At 40.3% G+C, this 24895-nt stretch overlaps 1 protein-coding gene across 7 annotated transcripts in view; it reads left to right on the top strand.

Annotated features, from left to right (window-relative positions):
* The window catches only part of lrguk (leucine-rich repeats and guanylate kinase domain containing), a 161519-nt gene that overhangs the window by 5516 nt on the left and 131108 nt on the right, over window positions 1-24895 (top strand). For all 7 annotated transcript variants that reach the window (XR_011955321.1, XR_011955322.1, XM_072562905.1 and 4 more), the window contains exons 3-8: window positions 390-471; window positions 4789-4889; window positions 6181-6262; window positions 7148-7272; window positions 16234-16377; window positions 19416-19496. Coding sequence is in view for 5 of the 7 variants with exons in the window: in XM_072562905.1 (XP_072419006.1) it covers window positions 390-471; window positions 4789-4889; window positions 6181-6262; window positions 7148-7272; window positions 16234-16377; window positions 19416-19496 (615 nt within the window). In the remaining 2 variants the exon portion in view is untranslated. The remainder of the gene's footprint in view (window positions 1-389; window positions 472-4788; window positions 4890-6180; window positions 6263-7147; window positions 7273-16233; window positions 16378-19415; window positions 19497-24895) is intronic.

Raw genomic sequence — 24895 nt, 5'->3', positions numbered from 1 at the left:
ATGACCTTTTGAATACGATTCATTAACCGGAGAAGTAAATGTGCTGTTTGATGCCAGGTTTATAAAAACAGGAGTGGAACAAGTTAGATTCAGATGATCCTGTACTCCTTTATCTTAGGTCCAAAGTATACCTGACAACTGATTTAATAACATCTGGTACTGTTGCAAATTTTGTGTTGTGGTTTGACATAAACATGTGTGTGACTGATCTCATAATCTGAGTGATGGAAGTATGCCAAGCCAAAACTAAAAACCTGGGGTAAATGTTAGAATTTCCCTGATAAAGCTTATGGGGGTTAGGTTTCAAATAAAATTTCTCTATAAGATATGAATGTTATTATTTCACTTTATCCAGTGTTTGTGCAATTAAATCCTTTTTTGTTTTTCAGAATTGCAAACTATGTGACATCTCTATTCTTTACAATTACATGCACCTCCAGAAGTTGGAACTCCCCTACAATAAAATAACAGGTATAAATATTTGGATCATTTCACTGGAAGGTTTTTACAATGGATTTAAAGAACTTTGCAGGAATACAGTAAAATTATTAATCCTCACTAACCTAACACTGTAGCCTAGATTTACTTTGAACCTAAGTGGTCAGTTGGCCTCCAATGATAAAGCAGTATCAGTTCCAATAATATTCTAGGAGGGCTTCTGACATGTGGTTATGACTCAATATTATCAGGGCTGGAATATCTGACCATGATAAGATGCCACTGCGCATTGAGAGCTGGGTATTGTTTATCAGTGGAGCACAGAGTAGCCATTGAAGAATAGATAGTGAAGTGGTGGAAACAAGGCATAATTTGTTCAACACTAGAGGCTAAAATGTTGGTTAGATAGAATCCTAGCATATACTTGTTCCTGTCAGTGTCGTATTCCAACTCTTATCACAGAACTCCCACCCAACTGATTACTTGATCCTAATATACACATCCAGTACTCGCCCCGTTATCCCTTAATTTTAAACATATAACCATCACCTTTTCCCCAGTTCCATTTGGTCTCAGGCAGCCATGCAAGATCCTGTTATACTGTAACAAAGATGGTCTTGGAGAAAAGAGGAGTCACCAGGATGAGTGTCCTCATACGTCTCCGTGGACACCCACTGAAGTGCCCAATTCAGCTAGTAGAAAATAGGCTTGTCATTCATGACTTTGAATGATGCAAAACACTTTGCTGCTAATGAAATATTTTTGAAACGTAGTCACTGATGTAATGTCAGAAATCCAGCAGTCAATTTGTTCATAACAAGTTCCCATGAATAGTAATGTGACAATGACTTTTTAAAAAAATTATGTTGATTGAGCAACAAATATTGACAGGAGTCTCTCTACACACTACATTCTATAGATAGTCCTTGGTGTAACTGGCTTGTTTATGCTACTTTGGAGGGCAAAGATTCAAGCATGTTAGTGTGGAACTGGAGTCATGAATAGGCTAGACTGCTAAGAATGACAAGTTTTGATTCAATTGATTAGATCATAAGACCATACGTAACAGGAACAGGAGTAAGCTGTCAGGCCCCTCGAACCTTATCTGCTATTCAGTAGGATCATAGCTGAACCAATACTCATCATCTCCGCTTTCCCATAACTCTTGACTCCCTGGCTAATCAAGATTCTCTTGATTTCAGCATTAAATGCACCCAAAGATTCTGCCCCCACAGCTGTCTGTGGTAAGGAGTTCCAAAGACTCTCAATGCTCTGAGAGAAGAAATTCCTCAACTCAGTCTTAAATTGGAGCCTCTTAATTCTGAGACTGTGCTCTCTGGTCTTGGACTGTCCCATGAGAACAAACACCCTCTCAGCAATTACCCTGTCAAGCCCCTTAAGAATCCTATGTTTCAAAGAGATCACCTCTCATTCTCAAGTGATTAGAGCCCTACCCTGTTTAATCTTTACTCATAAGACGATCTTTCCATAAAAAGAATCATCCAAATGAACCTTCAAATTTCCTCCAATGAAATAAAATCTTTTCTTAAAATAAAGGGACCAAAACTGTTCGCAGTACTGCAGATGTGATCTTACCAGCACCTTGTACAGCTATAGTAAAATTTCTCTGCTCTTATGCTCCAAATGCTTTGAAATAAGGGCCAACAGATGCCCATATAATAATTTTATAGTCACTTTGACCATTATTACCTCTAATAAATCTGAATTCATGTTACTAACCAATCACAGTGGGATTTTAAAGTGGAGGAATGGGATTGTGGGAGATACAGCAGTTTGGATCAGTAATTGGCTTGCTGAAAGGAGACAGAGGGTGGTGGTTGATGGGAAATATTCATTTTGGAGTCCAGTTACCAGTGGTGTACCGCAAGGGTTGGTGTTGGGTCCACTGCTGTTCGTCATCTTTATAAATGACCTGGATGAGGGCGTAGAAGGGTGGGTTAGTAAATTTGCAGGCAACACTAAGCTCGGTGGAGTCGTGGATAGTGACGAAGGATGTTGTAGGTTACAAAGAGACATAGATAAGCTGCAGAGCTGGGCTCAGAGGTGGCAAATGGAGTTTAATGCAGACAAGTGTGAGGTGATTCACTTTGGTCGGAGTAACCGGAATGCAAAGTACTGGGCTAATGGTAAGATTCTTGGTAGTGTAGATGAGCAGAGAAGTCTCAGTATCCAGGTACACAAATCCTTGAAAGCTGCCACCCAGGTTGACAGGGTTGATAAGAAGGCATACAGTGTTTTAGCTTTTATTAATAGAGGGATTGAGTTCCGGAACCATGAGGTTATGCTACAGCTGTACAAAACTCTGGTGCGGCCGCACTTGGAGTATTGTGTACAGTTCTGGTCACCGCATTATAAGAAGGATGTGGAAGCTTTGGAAAGGGTGCAGAGGAGATTTACTAGGATGTTGCCTGGTATGGAGGGAAGGTTTTATGAGGAAAGGCTGAGGGACTTGAGGCTGTTTTCATTAGAGAAAAGAAGGTTGAGAGGTGACTTAATAGAGACATATAAGATAATCAGAGGGTTAGATAGAGTGGACAGGGAGAGCCTTTTTCCAAGAATGGTGACGGCGAGCACGAGGGGGCATAGCTTTACATTGAGGGGTGATAGATATAGGACGGCTGTCAGAGGTAGTTTCTTTACTCAGAGAGTAGTAAGAGTATGGAATGCTTTGCCTGCAACGGTAGTAGATTCGTCAACTTTAAGTACATTTCAGTCGTCATTGGACAAGCATATGGATGTACATGGAATAGTGTAGGTTAGATGGGCTTCAGATTGGTATGACAGGTTGGCGCAACATCGAGGGCCAAAGGGCCTGTACTGCGCTGTAATGTTCTAATTGTACATTAAACTGCCTTTTCATGAAATTAGTAAAGCATTTAAAATAAGTAAAGAATAGTGTTGTGACACGGTGGTGAACCCTTCTGTAATTAAACCAAACACCTAGAAAAGCTCACCTCACCTCATAACCTGTTAAAATATGAGTGACAGAGAACTCCCAGATTCCACTATTTAAAGAAAATAGTATCAATTTAATTTTTAACTCCAGAAGCGAACATTAAACAACAACTATGCACAATTCTAAACCCTCCTTTCGCTGAACTGTTTATTATCTGCCTCCAACTCTATAACAATATGCTGTTCCAATAAGACTCTGATTAAAGTTACATTAACTTAATTTCAAAACCACACAGCGGCTGTCGTCTTCTGTGTCTTTCTTCTTCCGGCTGAAGATCTCCCAGGGTCGTTGTCTTTCTTTTTACTGCGAATATGTTCCATGTGCAAAGGTACCTTTGTTGGAGAGTGTTTCCTAATTTCTAGGGTCAACTCTTGATGGCAGTTGCTCTCTGCAATTTTCAAAATGCCTGCATTTTTATACTCCCAACATCGGATCGTCTCATTGGCAAAACAATAAATTCAAACTCAGTTGGGTTTTAGTATCATGGGGCATAATCTAAACTGATTGGTTAAATTTGAATTGTTGTCAAAACCACAACCAAAACTCAGATATCCATTTCACAGCTAAATGTTACATATTTTCAAATTTCCAGTACATTGTGGGATTGCCATCTAGTCATATACTCAGCTGCTGGTAGTCTCTCAGTTCAAAACAGCATTCACTCTCTCTTAAAGGTACAGCACACGCCTTCAACTCGATAACAATAGTGAGGGAAAAAGGCATGTTTCTCTAATGAGCGCTAGTAAATAATTAAACTTATGTAATAGTCAGAGTGAAGTATGACTTGGCTTATCATCTACTAATTGAAATAGTACAGGTTAAAAAATGTGAAATGCAGAGAATATATGGAAGCATCAACTCTAATATCATAGAAATGGATTTCTAGGCTTAGGTTCACAAACATTTCTGCAGTTACAAACATGATTTCAAAACATCCCAGGTACAGACAAACAAGTAGAAACTGCTTTTTTCTGCTCCTTCCCATTCACTTTCACATTTTATCTTTGTTCCATTAGTCGTTGAAACAAGTTTATATTTCATAGAAAAAAATTAAAATAGGATTTGATAAAATGATATTTTTCATGACCTGTTTAATACATGAAACTGAAAACAAAGTGTCAAGAGTGCTACTTAATGTTCTGAAACTGATTACTGTTCATTGTTATCATAAAACTTACAGTATAATGTGGCTTAGATGCACTTTGACAAGATCTGCTTTCATTTTGAAGACACCTGGAAATAAATCACAATGAAACAAAATAAGTCTTAGTGAAATATATTTTAAGAGATTGCATTTCAGTTAATTGTAAACTTTATTTTTCAAGTTGCTTGTCTTCTGAGTTGGAGCTGAGCATTATTTTTATGTTTTCTAGATTTGCGTTGTGTTAATTGTATGCCCTACCTGCTACAACTGGATGCCTCCCACAATGCATTGAGCTCACTGGCTGATGTAAAACTACCCCAAAGTATAAAGGTAATTCATTGAGTGGCTCTTAAACAAACTAAGGCCTTACTTACTGAATGTTCAGTTTAGACAGGATTCTATGCAAGAATTGAGGCAGGATAAATAATATAAGGTAAAGAAGATATGAATGAATTAGATAAGTAAAGTATTGATTATGTTTTTTTCCATTTATTAGAATATTGCTTTTATTTAAGTTTGGAAAGAAATCTCAAGATACATTTATATATTTGTTTGGCAAAGTTTACATTTGTATCAGTTTTTTGAGCTTATCTCACCCTCAAAGAGCTTCAAGAGTCATATGTACATATTCAGAAGTGGTGGACAGAACATCTGATTTCCTGATATGTATATTTGGATTGGTGGGATTCTCTGAGTAACAAGCTCTGATTATTTTGTACTTTAGAGTATTCAGCATTAGAGAATGCTGTTGAAGACCAGTGACACCAGAAGAGAGTTTGTAAAAATACAGCTTTGATCCAACTCCCATCCTTCAATCCAACATAACTGCAGCAATAACAAAGTTTCAAACCAAGAATAGTATAACTTTGTAATTTCATTATTATGGGCTGGGAATTTGATAACCTTGCTCATATAATAATGAAAAAAAAACAATGATGAAGGTATGGGCACAGTGTAGAATAGAACTGAGAACAGTCACCTTTTTCACAGGACAAGACTTCTTTATCAAGTAGTATTTCATTCTATATTGCTGTGCAGCCACAATGACTGTTTTCAATTATTTTTTCATTCAAAAAGCTTACTGTTGTGTTCTCTGATCTGGAGGTACAATATCTTATTGTTCAAGAAATATTTCTTAACTGTTTAAAAGCAAAATACTATGGATGCTGAAAACCTTAAATAGAAACAGAAACTGCTGGAGAAACTCAGCCGGTCTGACAGCATCTGTGGAGAATGAAATTGAGTTAATGTTTTGAGTCTAGTATGTTTTGTTTTGGAATAAGAGTCATACTGGCCTTGAATGTTAACTCAGTTTGGTTCTCCATTGATGCTGCCGGACCCAATGAGCTTTTCCAACACTTTTTTTGTTTTTTTATTTCTTAACTCTTGTTTGTTTTTTTTAATTGAAAGTTTTTTTATTCTCATTTCATTAGAATTTGGCATTGGATAATAGTATAACTGTGCAATTATGTTTTTACTATGTTTTTAATTATGTTTTTACCATTTCAAGCCATGGTTAAGCTTTGGCATCCTGTAATTGTTTGAACTAATGTTGTCTCAGTAAGTAGACAATACTAAGTTATATTCAAGACATAGTCACTCTTTTTATTTTACATTACAGGAAGTGGATTTTTCCCACAACCAGATATTTGACATGAGTCATTTATCAGACTATCGGTTTCTCTTTAAATTGAATTTGGACAGTATCCTTTACATGTTTACACAGTTTGCAGAAATAATGAGAACAGTTCTTTTCTTGAAATATTTAATTATTTTTTCAATTATTATTAGGTTGTCTCATCGTTCCAGTTATAAATCTGAATGACAGGGAATTGAAGAAAACTCCATGGTATGAGGGTGGAATTGATAAGTAGGGTGAGGCTGAATGAGTACTGGAAACTATAAATATCAGGGAAGAAGGTAGGAACAATTATGGCATAGGTTTAAGACACTAGAATTGAAGAGTGTTCAATTCAGAGGCTTAGGAAAGTAAAGAAGGCACGTTGGCTTAGATACCATTTAGAGAATGGTAACTTCCAGAGAAAAGCAGGAATATGGATAGAAAATAATATACTTGAATACACGGGTGCAAGAGGAAAAAGACAATTGGCCAATGTAATTGTAGAAGAAAATGAAATCAGAAAATGCTAGGCAATTCTCAGCAAGTGTCAGTATCTTTGGACAGTGAAACAGTTACCATTTCAGCTTGATGACTTTTCAACAAAATATTTCTGTGTTGGGACGTTTGGTTTGGAGCAAAGAGAAATGTTGCAAAATCATTAAAACATGTGACTATATACTAAAACATGATATCCACAGCATCCATAAAGCAATTAGTCCAGTACATTCAGTGGATTGTAATGAAAACATAAATGAGGGCAATTCTCTCTTTTCTCTGTGGATAGATATCCTAATTACAATAGCTGAATATCATAGTTCCAAAGCTTGCAGTTCCCCTGATCTAAACTGTAAGTTTAAAAAAAGAAAATTAATTGGACTGGCAAGATTTACTTAGTTGCAAACTTTGTTTGGGATTTAAATTGTTCATTTTTTTGGTGTATTTTCTTTGAGTAATCGCTGGTTCACAGACAATGAAATCCAGACAATTGAAGGCTTGAGGAACTGTAAAAGTCTCAGCTACCTCAGCCTAGCAGAAAATAAACTTTCAAAAGTTTGTGGCTTGGACAACTTGCCAATTAAGTTCCTTTGCCTTGTAAGTCATGAATTTGTTTCATGAATTTGTCATGGAGCTTTGTTTTTTATTTCTTCCACTTTGTCTCATGTCTAGAGGAATAATGAGTAAGCTTTAAAGCACTGCCCATTGTTCCTGACATTTCAGATGTTCCAAAGATTGGCTGGGAGACGTCACAGAGTATGCTATGAATCCATAAGTATTTTTAATAAAACCAGAAATTTGAAAAAATAAAGGGAATATAACAAGACCATTGATCTCGAAAAATCAGTATTCTTTCCAAGGATCATCCTCACCATATCCTTCAATTCCTTTGATTCCCAGGTTATCATCTAACTCTTGAACCAAGGTGTTTGCTTCCTTGTCCATTATTTTTATTGTACACAGCCATCCATTCCTTTTCTTTTCATCAATGCGAAATGTGCCTTGTCTAAAGAAATGGGGTGCAAAGCTTATATCTACTAATAGTAATTGATCGGGAAGATGATGACCAAGTGGTACCATCGCAAGATTATTAAACCAGAGACCCAGATAATGTTCTGAGGAACCAGGGTTGAATCCCTCCATGGCAGATGGTGGAATTTGAACTCAATAATAAAAAAAATCTGGAATTAAGAATATACTGATGACCACGAAACCATTGTCAATTGTCGGAAAAACCCACCTGGTTCACTAATGACCTTCAGGAAGGAAATGTGTCATCCTCACATTGCTGTAGAGTCACATGTAGGCCAACCAATGTGGTTGACTCTCAGTTATGGAGTCATAGAGACGTACAGCATGGAACCAGACCCTTTGGTTCAACTCGTTTGCGCCGACCAGATATCCTAATCAAATCTAGTCCCATTTGCCAGCACTTGGCTCATATCCCTCTAACCCTTCCTATTCATATACCCATCCAGATGCCTTCTAAATGCTGCAATTGTTCCAGCCTCAACCACTTCCTCTGGCAACTCATTCCAAACACGCATCATCCTCTGCGTGAAAATGTTGCCCTTTAGGTCCCTTTTATATCTTTCCCCTCTCACCCTAAACCTATGCCGTCTAGTTTGGGACTCCCCCAGCCCCAAAATAGACTTTGTCTATACATCCTATCCGTGCCCCTCATGATTTTATAAATCTCCAAAAGGTCACCCCTCGGCCTCCGACGTTCCAGGGAAAACAGCCCCAGCCTATTCTGCTTCTCCCTATAGCTCAAATCCTCCAACCCTGGCAACATCCTTGTAAATCTTTTTTGAACCCTTTCAAGTTTCACAACATCCTTCCAATAGGAAGGACACCAGAATTACACGCAATATTCCAACAGTGGCCTAACCAATGTCCTGTACAGCCACATCATGACCTCCCAACTCCTATACTCAGTGCTCTGGCCAATAAAGGAAAGCATACCAAACGCCTTCTTCACTATCCTATCTACCTGTGACTCCACTTTCAAGGAACGATGAACCTGCACTCCAAGGTCTCTTTGTTCAGCAACACTCCTTAGGACCTTCCCATTAAGTGTATAAGTAGTGCTCTGATTTGATTTTCCAAAATGCAGCACCTCACATTTATCTAAATTAAATTCCATCTGTCATTTCTCAGCCCATTGGCCCATCTGACCACGATCCCGTTGTGATCTGAGGTAACCCTCTTTGCTGTCTACTCAACCACAATTTAGGTTTCATCTGCAAACTTATTAACTATACCTCTTATGCTCACATCCAAATCATTTATATAAATGATGAAAAGTAGTGGACCCAGCACCGATTCTTGTGGTATTCCACTGGTCACAGGCCTCCAGTCTGAAAAGCAACCCTCCACCACCACCCTCTGTCTCCTACCTTTGAGCTAATTCTGTATCCAAGTGGCTAGTTCTCCTTTTAGTCTATGAAATCTAACCTTGCTAACCAGTCTCCCATGGGGAATCTTGTCGAACACTTACTGAAGTCCATACAGGTCACGTCAATCGCTCTGCCCTCATCAATCCTCTTTGTTACTTCTTCAAAAAACTCAATCAAGTTCATGAGACATTTTGGCCTAGCAGTTGCATCAATTGCTACAAAATCTCAAAGAAATTATCTGAACGGATCACCTGGCATCAACCTAACCACTGGAAAACACAATGGCAGAAACAGCCATGACGACCCTGCAAGGTTCTCCTCACTATCATTGGGGGTCAACATTGGGAGTCTCACGGACTAGTCAAGCAACTACCTGATATTGTCCTCCTCACAAAATCATACCTTACGTTCAATGTTCCAGATCTTAGCATCACCATCCCTGTCTTACTGGTAGAACAAACCCAGCAGAGGTGGTGTCACAACAGTATACAGTCAGGAGGGAGCTGCTCTGGGAGTCCTCAACATTGACTCTGGACCTCATGAAGTCTTTATGTCTTCAGGTTAAACACGGGTAAGGAAACTTCCTACTGATTGCCACATACCATCCTTCCTCAGCTGATGAATAAATATTCGTCCATGCTCAACAAGGCTTAAAGGAAGCATTGAGTATGGCAAGGACACAAAATGTATTTTGGTTGGGGGATTTCAATGTCCGCTACCAAGAGTGGCTCAGCAGCAGTATTACTGTTCAGGTCCTAAAAAACATAGCTGATAGACTGGATCTGCAGCAGGTGATGAGGGAACCTACAAAAGGGAAAAACATACCTGACCTCATCCTTACCAATCTGCCAGCTGCAGATGCAACTGTCCATGAAAGTATCAGTAAGAGCAATCAACGCACAGTCTTTGTAAAGACTAAGTCCCACCTTTGCATTGAGAATAACCTCCATTGTGTTGTGTAGCACTATCATCAAACACTTTGACAGACTTCAAATAGATCCAGCAACTCAGTCCATGAGGCACAGTGGGCCATCAACAGCAACAGTATTGTACTCCAGCACAACCTGTGACCTCATAGTCAGGCCTATCGCCCACTTAACCATTACCATCAAGCCAGGGGATCAGCCTTGATTCAATGGAGAGTGCAGGAGGGTATGTCAGGAGCAGTACCAGGCATACCTGAAGATATGATGTCAACCTGGTGAAGCCACAAGGGCTACTTGTATGCCAAACAACATAAGCAGCAAGTGTTAGACAAAATTAAGTGATCCCACAACCAATGGATCAGATCTAAGCTCTGCAGTACTGCCTCATCCGGTCATGAATGGTAGTGGACGATTAAACAACTCTCACTGGAGGAGGAGGCTCCACAAATATCCCCATCCTCAATGACAGAAGAGCGCAGCCCATCACTACAAAAGATAAGGCTGAGACAAAAAAACTGAAGGTGCTGGAATCCAACGTAAACAGGCAGGAAGCTGGAAGAACACAGTAAGCTAGGCAGCATCAAGAGGTGGACAAGACATTTCGGGTGTACCCCTCTTCAGGACTGGGGTTGGGTGTAACAGGGATGGCGGTGTGGTGAAGTGGGGATAGGTGAAGACAGGCAGAGGGTACGACCTGGTTGGTCAATGGGATGAATGAATCTGCTAGGTGGCTGGGAGGAGTGGAAGGGAGGAGGAGGGGCTGGGAAGGGAAGGGAGGTTATTTGAAATTGAAGAATTCAATGTTGAGTCCTCCAGGCTGTAGGCTGCCCAGGAGGAAGATAAAGTGTGTTCCACCAATTTGCAGTTTGGTTCATTGTGGCAATGGAGGAGGCCAAGGATGGTCATGTTGGAAAGGAAGTGGGAAGGGGAATTAAACTGGGTGGTGACTGGGACGTCTGATCAGCCCCTGCGGGCCCAGCTGAGATGTTCGGCGAACCATTCCTAAGTTTACATTTGGTTTCCTCGATGTTGAGAAGACCATATCGGGAGCATTTAATGCTGTAAACTAGGTTGGAAGAGAGGCAGGTGAACCTAAGTCTCACCTGGAAGGACTGTTTGGGGCCCTGGATGAAGGTGAGGGGGTGATAAACCAGCAGATTTTGCATCTTTTCCAGTTGCAGTGGAATTTACCTGGGGGCTCAGGAGGGGTGGATGTGGAGAGTGGCGCAAACCAACGACTGTTGAAGGGAACAGTCCTCACGGAAAGCAGAGAGAGGTGGGGGGAGGGAAATGTTCTTGATGGTGGGTCTAGTTGGAGTTGGTGGAAGTGTTGAGGATGATGTGTTGGTGGGGTGGTAGGTGAGGACAAGGGGGACTCTGTCTTTATTGCGTTTGGAGGAGGGTGGTCAAGAGCAGTAGAACGGGGAATGGAGGTGTGTGGTGGAGGGCTGTCTGCATGACAGAGTCGGGTAAAGCACATTGTTCAAAATAGGTGGACATCTGGGATGCTTGGGAATAAAATGTCACTTCGTCTGAGCAGATGTAGCGGAGGCAGAGGAATTGGGAGAACGGGATAGAGTTCTTGCAGGATGCTGTGTGGGAAGAGGTGTAGTCCAGGTAGTTGTGAGAATCTGCGGGTTTATAGTAAACATCTTGTCTGGAGACTATCATCGGAGATGGAAATGGAGAGGTCAAGAAAGGGGAGGGAGGTGTCCGAGATGGACCAAGTGAATTTGAGTGCAGGATGGAATCTATGGGTGAAGTTGATGAACTGCTCCAGTTCAGCTTGGGTGCAGGATGTTGCCAAGATGCAGTCATCGATGTAATTGCGGAAGAGTTGCGACACCGTGCCTGTGTAGGTACTGAAGAGGGACTATTCGACGTAGCCTACAAAGAGGCAAGGGTAGCTGAGGCCAACCTGAGTGCCTATGACTGCCCCTTGGATTTGGAGGAAATGGGAGGAGTTAAAGGAAAATTTATTAAAGGTGAGGCCCTGTTTGGTGAGGTGGAGAAGGGTATTAGTGGAGGGGGACTGAATAGGTCTGTTGGAGGGGAAGAAGCTGAGGGCCTAGAGGCCATCCTTGTGGGGTATGGACATGTATGAGGACGTTAGTAGTGAAGATAAAGCGCTGGGGACCAGGTAACTGGAAGTTACTGAAGATGTGGAGGGTGTGGAGGGTGTCGTGGATGTAGGTGGTAAGTGTCTGAGCCAAGGGAGAGAGGATGGAGTTGAAGTAGGACAAGATGAGTTTGGTGGAGTAGGAGCATGCCAAGATGATGGGTTGGCTGGGGTAGTTGGGCACGTGGATCTTGGAGAACAGGTAGAACCAGGCAGTGCAGGGGTGGGGGGCTATGAATTTGGAGGCAGTGGAGGGGAGATCATCGGAGGCAATTAGGGCATGGACAGTGTGAGTGATTTTGGCATGATGAGTCGCGATGGCGTTGTGGGCAATGGGGAGATAGGATGTAATGTCAGCGAATTGGCGTTTGGCATCTGCGGCAAGATGGGTCATGATGATAAGGCTGAAGCTTTCTCAGCAATCTTCAGCCAGCAGTGCTGAGTGAATGATCCATCTCGGCCTCCTCCAGATGTCACCAACATTACGGATACCAGTCTTCAGCCAATTCACATCACTCCAAGTTGGCAATCCTGGATACTGCAAACACTATAGACCCTGACAACATTCTGACAATAGTGCTGAAGACCTGTGCTCCAGAACTTGCCACTTCCCTAGCCAAGCTGTTTCAGTACAGTTACAACACTGGTATTTACCTGACAAAGTGTAAAACTTCCCATATATGTCCTATACATAAAAAGCAGGACAAATCCAACCCAGCCAACTACCACCCCAACAATCTACTGTCAATCATTGATGGAAGGTGTCATCATTAGTGCTATCAAACAGCACCTGCTCAGCAATACCCTACTCAGTGATGCCCAGTTTGGGTTCCGCCAGGGCCATTCAGTTGTTCAAACATGGACAGAAGAGCTAAATTCCAGAGACGAAGTGAGAGTGACAGCCTTTGACATCAAGACTGCATTCGACAGAGTGTGGCATCATGGATCTTAGCAAAACTGGAATCAGTGGATATCGGGGGGGAAACCCTCTGGTGGTTAGAGTCATACCTGACACATTGAAGATGGTTGTGGTTGTTGGAGGTCAATCATCTCAGCTCCAGGACATCTCTGCAGGAGTTCCTCTGGGTAGTCTCCTAGGCCCAATCATCTCCTGTTGCTTCATCAATGACCTTCCCTCCATTATGAGGTCAGAAATGGGGATGTTTGTCAATGATTGTACAATGTTCAGCACCATTTGCCACTCCTCAGACACTGAAGCTGTCTGTTTCCAAATGCAACAAGGTCTGGACAATATCCAGACTTGGGCTGACAAGTAGCTAGTAACATTTGTGCCACACAAATGCCAGGCTATGACTATCACCAACAAGAGACAATCTAACCATCCACCCTTGACATTCAATGGTATTACCATCACTGAATCCCTCACTATCAACATCCTGGAAGTTATCATTGATCAGAAACTCAACTGGACTCACCGCATAAATGCAGCAGCTACGAGAGTAGGTCAGAGCTATAAATACTGCAACAAGTAACTCAGCTCCTGGCCTGTCTACCTCCTCAAGGCACAAGTCAGGTGTGTGATGGAATACTTCCCACTTTTCTGGATGCGTGCAGCCCCAACAACACTCAAGAAGCTTGACACCATCCAGGACAAAGCAGCCCCTACTTGATTGGCACTGTATCCACAAGCATCCACGCCTTCCACCACTGATGCTCACTAGCAGCAGTGTGTATTATCTACAAAATGCACTGCAGAGGTTCTCCAAAGACATTCAGACAGCACCTTACAAACTCACGGTCACTTCCATCTAGAAGGACAAGGGTAGCAGATACATGGGAACACCACCACCTTCGAGTTCTCCTCCAAATTACTCACAATCCTAACTTGGAAATATATTGTTGTTCCTTCACTGTTGCTGTGTCAATATCCTGGAATTCACTCCCTAATGGCATTGTAGGTCAACCCACAACAGGTAGGCTGCAGCGGTTCAAGAAGGCAGCTTAACTACCAATTTTTTAAGGGCAGCTCAGGATGGTCAATGAATGCTGGCCTGCCAGACAGGCCCACATCCCACAAAATGAATGAATAAAAGTTTATGACATTTCTGTGAAGTTAGTTCCCCAAAGTCTGAGGCAACATTTTTTCTCTCAGCTTTTTAATATGGATGGACCTTCAATGCCAATAAGTATGACTTATGGTTATTGTTATTGGTATTAATCTGAACTATGCTTGTATCCATAAATATGGAGTGTTGTTGGATTTGTAGCCTAAATGATTCCCATACCATACTAACTATTCTCTGACCTTTGATTTTTCCAAGGAGGTGGGCATAGCCACTTTAGGACCTCAATTGACCTGGGGTGGTGAGCTAAATCCCACTTTCCCAAACTCAGACTAATTGATAAGAGTCAGAAAGCTAAAAGGTGCTCTATGTTGTGCCTGATTGCTCCATTAAATCCCACCCTCTTCTCCACCTCCCAGCCTGGTGAAAACATTAAATTCTACCCATTTACATTAAATGTAAAGTACCATCTGGTATGGGAAATATAGCTGGCAAAGAAAGATATTGCATAAGGCTTTAATGAATTATTAATTCCTTGAAAATTATATGTACATATTTTAAAAGTTTTATTTGAAAAATCAAGAAGACGCAACTGTCACAATCACTTTCAGATGATTTGCTCATTGTTACTACATCCAATATGTTGGGAGCTCAGGTGTCAGTCAAAGGTTTTCTAGCCCACGAAGCCCTTCAGCAAATCTCAAGCGCTGTAAAAACCCTTTTTATATTCAAATATTTTAATTGGAAATGCCATTGTGTTAAACAGCCTTCAGAAAGCTGCCATAAATTGCCATATGTTCACTGCAGTAAAAGAAAATGTAAATGCTTTTTAAATAAAGACTCAGAGGAGTCTGGATGTCTGAACTTGATACAATGACAGGTAAGTACTCATCCTAACTATGTGCCAAGTACAGTATATATGCTTTTTTATGCTGACTGGTTTCATAGGTATTGTTAATCACTTTTTTTTTGCAAGGGAACTTTAGATATATTCTGTTTTGTGAACATGGACATGTAGGAGTGGCATAGCTGTAATTAAGCTTTTTGCACTTTTACCCGTCTAAAATCACTGGAATGCTGTGCTGATTAGCTTAATCGTGAACTGATAGTGACAAATCTTATTGTTCACAGAATCAGAGATTATGATGGTGGCAAAAACAGGCCTTTTGGATCATCAATTCTATGCTGATATTGTTTTCCCCATTTGAGCAACCTGATCTAGTTCCACTCTCCTGCCTGGCTTACTCCTTTTAAATACTCCCCTTTTCCAAGCAACTATCTAATTCTGTAAGAACTACTTCTGGACTCAACTTCATTAACAATATGAAGTTTCACATTTTAGCTGTTAAGAAGATTTATTTAATTCTTCTTGTGCTTACTTTAAATTTGAGCTTCCTCATTAGTGTCACACAATAAAACTGTCTGTAGTATTGAACTTATTTATAGCTACTTTGAAATTTGGATGGTGTCTTTCAGGTTTTCGTTAACCTTCAAGTTTCAGTGAAAAAATACACTGGCTTCTCAGAAGAAACAAATTGCTGAAATTCTGATGTTAAAACTGAAAGAGCTGTAAATACTCCCTTACATGTTGCTGCCAGAGCTGCTGAGTAGTTACAGAATTTTTTGTTTTCATTTTGGACTTACTTCATAACAATGCATTGTTTGTTTAAGGTCTTGATAAATGCAACATTATCTTTTTACTTTTGTAATCAATGCCGATAGATTGCAAACTAGAGGTTCACTTTGCCTTTTTAATATGTCTATTCTTATACTTAATCAGATATATATCCATAAGAGTCTCAGCTGCTCCTCTGCTCCAGAAGGAAACTAATCACAGATTAGATAGTGATGTGCCAAATTGAAAAAGAATTCAGTTAGTTGTTGCTTGGTTTTTAACATTTTTTTTGTTCCTTAGCATTTCTATGATGTTTAAAAATAATATTAAATGTAACTGTGCAACTGAATACCTGATAAGCTCCAAACATATTTATAAAAGACGAAACTTGATCATTTCATGGAGAATAGAAAATCAAGAACAATTATCTCAGAGTCAAATAGTTTTCTCTCCTACTTTTATAATTTATTCACAGCAAGGTAACAAGATCACAGATTTGAGGGGATTGGCAAAACTGAAACGCCTACACAAGCTTGATCTGTCGAACAATAAAATAGAATCTTTGAAAGGGTTGGCAGACCATGACCTTCTAGAAATTATTAATCTGCAGAACAATCAGGTAAGAACATAAGCAGGGTATGCAACATATGCAACAAACTTAAATTTTGCTGAATTCCACTACAAACTGATTTGTTAATAAATTGTATTAACTTAGATTTGTACAGTTCTCAGTGAATGAGCTCATTTCATGTTGCGTACAGAATGAACGTGTTTAAAATGTGTACATTGTAACTGACTTAATAGAAGTAAAATAGATAAGAGAGAACAGTCAGTGTGGTTATTTGGATTTTTTCAGAAGGGTTTTGAGAAGGTCCCTCATAAGCGATTACTGGACAAAATTAAAACACGTGAGATAGGGAATAATATATTAGCATGGATCAATAATGGGTTGGCAGACTGCATTCAGAGAGCAGGAATAAATGGGTCCTTTTCTGAGCAGCAGGCAGTGACTGGTGCAGTACAGCAAGTATCAATTCTTGGGTACCAGTTATTCATTATAAATACAAATGACTGGCTGAGGGAACCAGATGCAACATTTTCAAGTCTGCTGAAGACACAAAACTGGGCAGGATTGAGAAATGTGAGGAGGAGGCATGGAGACTTCGGCAAATTGAGTGAATGGACAACACAAGGCAGACGTGGTACAACGTGGCTAAATGTTAAGTCATACACTTTGGTGTGAAAAACAGAAAGGAAGAGTATTATTTAAATTGATTCCAAAGCCTCACCCCCCCATTCTTTGAATGAAGAAAATCCTCTTTGTCTCAGTCTTAAATGGCTTGCCTTTTATTTTGAGAGTATATCCCTTATGTTATGACCCTAGTTGATGTTATTACAGGACCACCTGGAATCCCAACCAATTTCCAAACTGGAATCTGGCCAGATAAATCTGATTTGTTTTGGTTTTGATGAAGTGGTCTCTCATTGAAAAGTGAGCATACAATATTACAGATTTGGTTTTAATGAAAAGCTGAAGTTTATTAAGCAAAAGAAATGATGATAACATATAATAAACCAAACAATTTATACATAATATGCCTTTAAAGATTTTGAAACACACAATAGAAATATAATGCCATTAATCTCAAAACACTCATTTGGCAGTGTAGGTGTCTCCCACTATCCAAAAATACAGCGTTCTTATGAAACCTTTTGTAAGCTGAAATGGTGTAAAAGCAAAGAAGCAATTACCATTAATGTATATGAGAAAATGTTTTGAGCATTCCCGGACCCAAAAATCATACCCAATAACACACCAAGCCTAAAATAACACTAAGATATAGTAAAAGCAGGAATGATTTGATGAATTCACAGCCTATATTACGTAAAAATAATGTATATACAGTGTAGTTTCACTCACCAGAATTAGGAAAACAGCGAGCACACTGGAAGGCTGAGAGGTGGGAGTGATGATGATGGTATATTAGGCTAAGTCCTCAGAGGTTGGGTGATGGGAGGTACAGGAGACTGGGGTGTAGGAGACAGAGGAAGAGGGCCAACCATTAACAGGTCTGGGGATTGGCTTGGCACCGTCGCTCTTGCTGTGCACGCTTTTTCATAAAAGTGAAAATCTTTCACTCAGCGAAAACAGGTACTAATGTAGGTCTTTCGTAAAAGTGAATTGGCGTAAAGTGAATATTCGAAAAGTGGCAAATACCGGTACCTAAAAACACTTATACAGTACTCATGCCAGATAAAAATCTATTTTTTGGTAACACCTCAATAGCCTTAAGTTAATTGTCACTTCAGCTTCCAGTCTGGAAAGTCTGAGAGCCTTTTCCTGGAGTTTTATGTGGGATCGTATAGTGAGGTGAATCTTTCAACTCTCAGTCTGGTTGGCAGTCAAGAGCAAACCTCAAGCATTGGAACATAGGAATTAAGAATATGAGGGCCAACTGGCTACTGACCCTGCTCTGCCATTTAATATGATCATTGCTGATCACTTGCCTTAACTTCACTGGTCCACTTATAATCTTGCTTGATTCAATGAGATACAATATTACAAATTACTCAGCATCTCATCGTTGAACCCTGTCAGGCCAAAGGTTATTCTAGTGAACCCATCTATCTAGTGACTCCACCATACAAATTTTATGATTATATTTCTTATTATCCTTTTAAATATATAATCTGGGATTGTAGATGTTTTTGATTCCCCTTCTAATATCATATTGTCATTTTATTGCACTTTTCTGTAAGAAGTAGGATCCAGATATTCATTGTCAGGATTGGGTCAGAATAAAGGCCAGCAACAAAAATAAGACATCAACATCCTGCTTGATGCTGCCACACTTCCGTTCCCAACCCTGCTGATTTTCTTGAGGGTGGGGCAGATCTGGGGGAGGGCAGGGAAGTGAAATCTTCCTTATTGTCGTTTGGGCATAATTAAGCAGTTAAGCCCTGGCCTCCTCAGATGTAGAATTTTTCACAAGGGCAGATATTCATTTGGAAGTATGTCGTGCTGAACAGCTCTAACCTGCCTTGAAACAGTCATCAGTGTGGAAAAAGTTAGATTGGAACACGTGTATGTTTTTGAAGAAAATCTATTCACAGCAGTGATATTTTAGTTACACTAAAATTCATCTCTATTCTGTACTAACATGTCCCTGTGCCCTGACCAACTTGAAAATTCAGAAGCTTTTGTTTCTTTTTAAAACAGGTACAAATGAGTCAGACCAGAAGGTGAATTGCATATCTGATATCCCATCTCCAGACAGGTCCCGGTCACTAATTGAATGCCAATCCTGACTTCTCATCAATTAATCCATCACCTCTATCAAAATCAGAACCTTTATTTGCTTCTCATTAGAGTCAGATTAACACCCAGAATCCTGCATCCACTTCTGCAAAAATCCAGCCTTTAATGTAATGTTTAATTACTTTGCACCTCTTCCTGTAACTTCTTGATGACTTAAGGAGGATCAGATCATTCTTCTGTTGAATTGCAGCCAATAAAATTGGTATGACATTTTCTTAGTTTGCAGCCACTGATGCGTACAGTGAACAGTGAAGTATTGATAATTTAAGACATCCTGGCTATATAAAAATCTTTTAAAAATTTCCTTATTTTTGTATTGATTTTTGTTTAATTGTCAGGTCAGAGAATTGAATGAAATTAAACACATGCAAAACCTTGAACTTTTACGGGTCTTGAATCTTCAATGGAACCCAATTCAGGTACTGGAAAGCTGAGGGGAAGAGAATGTTTAGAGATAGGTTTGGGGGCGGGGGGGGGGGGGGGGGGGTGGGGGGGAGTGTGCATATGTTTCAGGAAAACAAGATGAAACTCAACAGACAAGCTTCCTTTTGGCAGCCATGTGAATGAAACATTGGCTAAAATTCAGCATTGTTGATATACTTATTGGAAGGAGGTACCTTAGTATCATCATTGCCTCAAGTTCTAAATATCATTATGAAAAGGCAAATTGTTCCTTTTAAAATCAATTGATGGAATTCATGTTGACTATCACTATAAAATAATATAAAATAGAATAAAATAATAAATTGTACCTACTAAATGTCATGGTTGTTTAAAAAATAAACATCATCAGGTGTTAAAAGCTTCTATAATATCACAGCAGTTATTTTATACCTGCTATTACAGCATAGAAAAAGCACAGCAGCAATGTTAAATTAAAATGTAAGGTATCCTGTCGATATTTTTTGTGAATAACTGTAATTTAGAACAAAATGATGTTCTAGAGCCTTGTTTACATATTGGAACTGCAGTCAAGACCTGAATTTTAATTCTGCTGAAAAGCATCAAGCATTACTGTCACACAATTGGAATCAGTGGCCACCTTCAAAGTTAATTAAAACTTAGCACTGATATTATTATTATTTCAGAAGCTTCTATTTTGAATCTTGTCAGCATAAGTGAGGAACTGTATGGTGAAGTTCAATAATTTAGGGGGATCTAAGCCTAGACCTTGTTCTTCCTGTTTCACCTCAGTCAGCATCATTTTTACCTTGCTTTCCATTGAATTTATGAGAACATTTAGAACTTTTCAAGTCACTGCGATTGCAGAGGGACAAAAATAATTTTCGAAAGTCTGTTAGCCAATGTTACAACATTCAGGGCAACCAGATCTTCCCAAAGCTGCAGAAAAGGAAAAGGAACTTTGCATTTAAATGCTGTTACAAGAAAAGTAATCAGAAAAAAAAATTGTGCTGAATATTCATATTGTATTATTGAGTTATTTAGTTTTTCTGCAACATTTGGTTCTACTCATGTTTTAATTAGTAAAGAGTGTTCTCATTTATAATATGAATATATTTATTCTAAATGGTATGTTGCAGATTTGCAGTCCATTTTTGTTTTTGTTTGCTTATGACATATGTTTAACTATTTTTAACAACTCATCTGTGTTACACACTTACTGTGAATCTTAAGTTATTAATCATCTGCATCTTTTGCTTTTAGTTTTCATGTGTGCTACAGATAAATTCTAACTTTGACTGTTTAAATTAGGTGCTACTAACCCCTTCCATTACACTGATATTTCTACTCCACAAGTCCTAATCAACTCTTCCAATCTGTACCAACTGGCTACCTTTTAATGAATGAACATCGGTAAAGTATCGTACTCTAAAGACATTGCACCAAGGCTGTTTCTTTTTTCCTCTAATGCCAGTAGCACATTCACTTCCAACTACAATCATTAGGCAGCAACCAAGAACAATTTTGCTATGAATATGCAATTTCTTTCCCATGATCATGTGAAACTTTTTCAGTAATACTTCTCAAAAAATATTCAAAGTTAGAAGTTGAGCCATTAAAAAAATCCCATGTGGCAAATGCTTGGCTGTGCATTCAGTCAAATAAACATAGAACATAGAACACTACAGCACAGTATAGGCCCTTTGGCCCTCGATGTTGTGCCAACCTGTGAAACCAATCTGAAGCCCATCTAACTTACACTATTCCACTTTCATTCATACATCTATCCAATGACCATTTAAATGCCCAAAAGTTGGTGAATCTACTACTGTTGGCAGGGCGTTCCATGCCCCTACTACTCTCTGAGTAAAGAAGCTACCTCTGAGATCTGTCCATATTTAAAACCCCTCAATTTAAAGCTCTGTCCCCTTATGCTCGCCATCACTATCTGAGGAAAAAGACTCTCTATGTCCAATCTGTCTAACCCTCTGATTATTTTATATGTCTCAATTAAGTCACCTCTCAACCTTCTTCTCTCTAACAAAAATAGCCTCAAGTCCCTCAGCCTTTCCTCATAAAACCTATCCTCCATATCAGGCAACATCATGGTAAATCTTCCCGAACCCTTTCCAACACTTCCACATCCTTCCTACAATGCGGTGACCAGAACTGCACACAATACTCCAAGTGTGGCCACACCAGAGTTTTGTACAGCTGCAGCATGACCACATGGGTCCAAAACTCAATCCCTCTATCAATAAAAACAAACACACCATATGCCTTCCTAATAACCCTATCAACCTGAGTGGCAACTTTCAAGGATCTATATACATTGTCACCAAGATCTCTCTGCTCATCTACACTACCAAGAATCTTACATTAGCCAGTACTTTTTATTCCTGTTGCTCCTTCCAAAGTGAATCACCTCACACTTTTCCACACTAAACTCCATTTGTCACCTCTCAGCTTATCTATGTCTCTCTGTAACCTGCAACATCTTTCAGCACAATCCATAACTCCACCTACCTTCCGCCATCTGCAAAATTACTAACCTATCCTTCTATGCCCTCATCCAGGTCATTTATAAAAATGACAAACAGCAGTGGCCCCAAAGCAGATCCTTGTACACCCACTTCAGAATGAACATTTCCCATCAACCACCTCCTGTCTTTTCTCAGCTAGCCAATTTCTGATCCAAACCACTAAATCACCCTCAATCCCATGCCACTGTATTTTCTGCAATAGCCTACCCTGGGGAACCTTATCAAGCGCCTTTCTGAAATCCATATACACCACATCAACCACTTTATCCACATCCACATATTTGGTCACCTTTTCAAAGAACTCAATAAGTTTTGTGAGGCACGAACTATCCTTCACAAAACTGTGTTGACTATCACAAATCAACTTATTCCTTTCTAGATGATTATAAATCCAATCTCTTGTAACCTTTTCCAACACTTTACCCATAACCAAAGTAAGGCTCACTGGTCTATAATTACCAGTGTTGGCTCTACTTCCCTTCTTAAACAAGGGGATGACATTTGCTATCCTCTAGTCTTCTGGCACTATTCCTATAGACAATGATGACATAAAGATCAAAGCCAAAGGTTCTGCAATCTCCTCCCTGGCTTCCCAGAGAATCCTAGGATAAATCCCATCCTGCCCAGGGGACTTATCTATTTTCACACTTTCCAGAATTGCTAACACCTCCTCCTTGTGAACCTCAATCCTGTCTAGTCCAGTAGCCTGTATCTCAGTATTCTCCTTGATAACATTATCTTTCTCTAGTGTGAATACTGACAAAAAATATTCATTTAGCGCTTTCCCTATCTCCTCGGACTCCACGCACAACTTCCCACTACTGATTGGCCCTAATCTTACTCTCGTCATTCTTTTATTCCTGATATACCTATACAAAACTTTAGGATTTTCTTTGATCCTTTTTGCCAACAACTTCTCATGTCCCCTCCTGGCACTTCTTAGTTTTCTATTTAGGTCTCTCCTGGCTAATCTGTAATTCTCAAGTGCCCTAACTGAGCCTTCACATCTCATTCTAAGATAAGCCTTCTTCCTCCTCTGGATGAGAGCTTCAATTTCTTTAGTAAACCGCGGCTCCCTCGCTCGACGACTTCCTCCCTGCCTGACTGGTACATACTTATCAAGGACACGCAGTAGCTGTTCCTTGAATAAGCTCCACATTTCAATTGTGCCCATCCACTGCAATTTCCTTCCCCATCCTATGTATCATAAATCTTACCAAATCGCATCATAATTGCCTTTCCCCCAGCTATAACTCTTTCATAGCATTCTATACCTATCCCTTTCCATTGCTAAAGTAAGCATAACTGAATTGTGGTCACTATCACCAAAGTGCTCACTTTCCTCCAAATCTTAACACCTGGCTGGGTTCATTACCCAGTACCAAATCCAGTGTGCCTCGCCCCTTGTTGGCCTGTCTACATACTGTGTCAGGAAACCATCCTGCACACATTGGACAAAAACTGACCTATCTAAAGTACTCAAACTACAGTATTCCTAGTCAATATTTGGAAAGTTAAAGTCCCCCATAACAGCTACCCTGTTACTCTCGCTCCTACCCAGAATAATCTTTGCTATCCTTTCCTCTGCATCTCTGGAACTATTCGGAGGCCTATAGAAATCTCCCAACAAGGTGACCTCTCCTTTCCTGTTTCTAACCTCAACCCATACTACCTCAGTAGATGAGTCCTCAAATGTCCTTTCTGCCACTGTTATCCTGTCCTTGACTAACAATGCCACACCTCCCCCTCTTTTGTCATCTTCCCTGTTCTTACTGAAACATTTAAATCCCGGAACCTGCAACCAACCATTCCTGTCCCTGCTCTATCCATGTCTCTGAAATGGCTACAACATCGATGTCCCAGGTACCAATCCATGCTCCAAGTTCGCCTAGTTATTTCGGATGCTCCTGGTGTTGAAGTAGACATACTTCAAACCACCTTCCTGCTGCCAGTACATTCTTGCGACCTTGAAACCTTATTTCCGACCTCACTACCCTCAACCTCCTGGACACTGGACCTACAATTTAGGTTCCCATCCCCCTGCTGAATTAGTTTAAACCCTCCTGAAGAGCATTAGCAAATGCCCCCCAGGATATTGGTACCCCTCTGGTTCAGGTGTCAACCATCCTGTTTGTAGAGGTCCCACCTATCCCAGAATGAGCCGCAATTATTCAGGTATTCAAAACCCTCCCTCCTGCACCATCCCTGTAGCCATGTGTTCAACTCCTCTCTCTCCCTATTCCTCACCTCGCTAGCATGTGGCACGGGTCACAAACCAGAGATAACAACTCTGTTTATTCTCGCTCTAAGCTTCCATCCTAACTCTTGAATTTCTGTCTTAAATCCCCATTTCTCCTCCTACGTATGTCGTCAGTGCCTATGTGAACCATGACTTGGGGCTGGCCCCCCTTCCTTCCCCTCCCCCTGAAGGATCCTGAAAACATGATCTATGACATCACGAATTCTGGCACCTTGGAGGCAACACACCAACAGTGAGTCTCTCTCTCATTCCCACAGAACCTCCTCTCTCTCTCTCCTTAACTATGGAATCCCCAGTGACAAATGCTCTGCTCTTCTCCCCGCTTCCCCTCTGAGCAACAGGGACAGAGTCCATGGCTTACCCCGGTAAGCCGTGCCGCCCAACAGTATTCAAAATGGCATACTTATTATTGAGGGGAATGGCCACAGGGGATCCTTGCACTGTTGGCTGGTTCCCTTTATGTCTCCTGATTGTAACCCATCTACCTTCTTCTTGTACCTGAGGTGTTACTACATCCCTGTAACTCTTCTCAATAACTCCCCAATGATACGAAGTTCTTTCTGCACCAGCTCCAGCTCCAATTCCCTAATGCAGTTTTCGAGGAGCTGGTGTT

Source organism: Chiloscyllium punctatum, chromosome 44 (assembly GCF_047496795.1).
Source record: "Chiloscyllium punctatum isolate Juve2018m chromosome 44, sChiPun1.3, whole genome shotgun sequence".
NCBI classification, from domain to species: Eukaryota; Metazoa; Chordata; class Chondrichthyes; order Orectolobiformes; family Hemiscylliidae; genus Chiloscyllium; species Chiloscyllium punctatum.
Note: the sequence above shows the minus strand (reverse complement) of the source record. Positions and strands in the feature narration are given on the sequence as shown.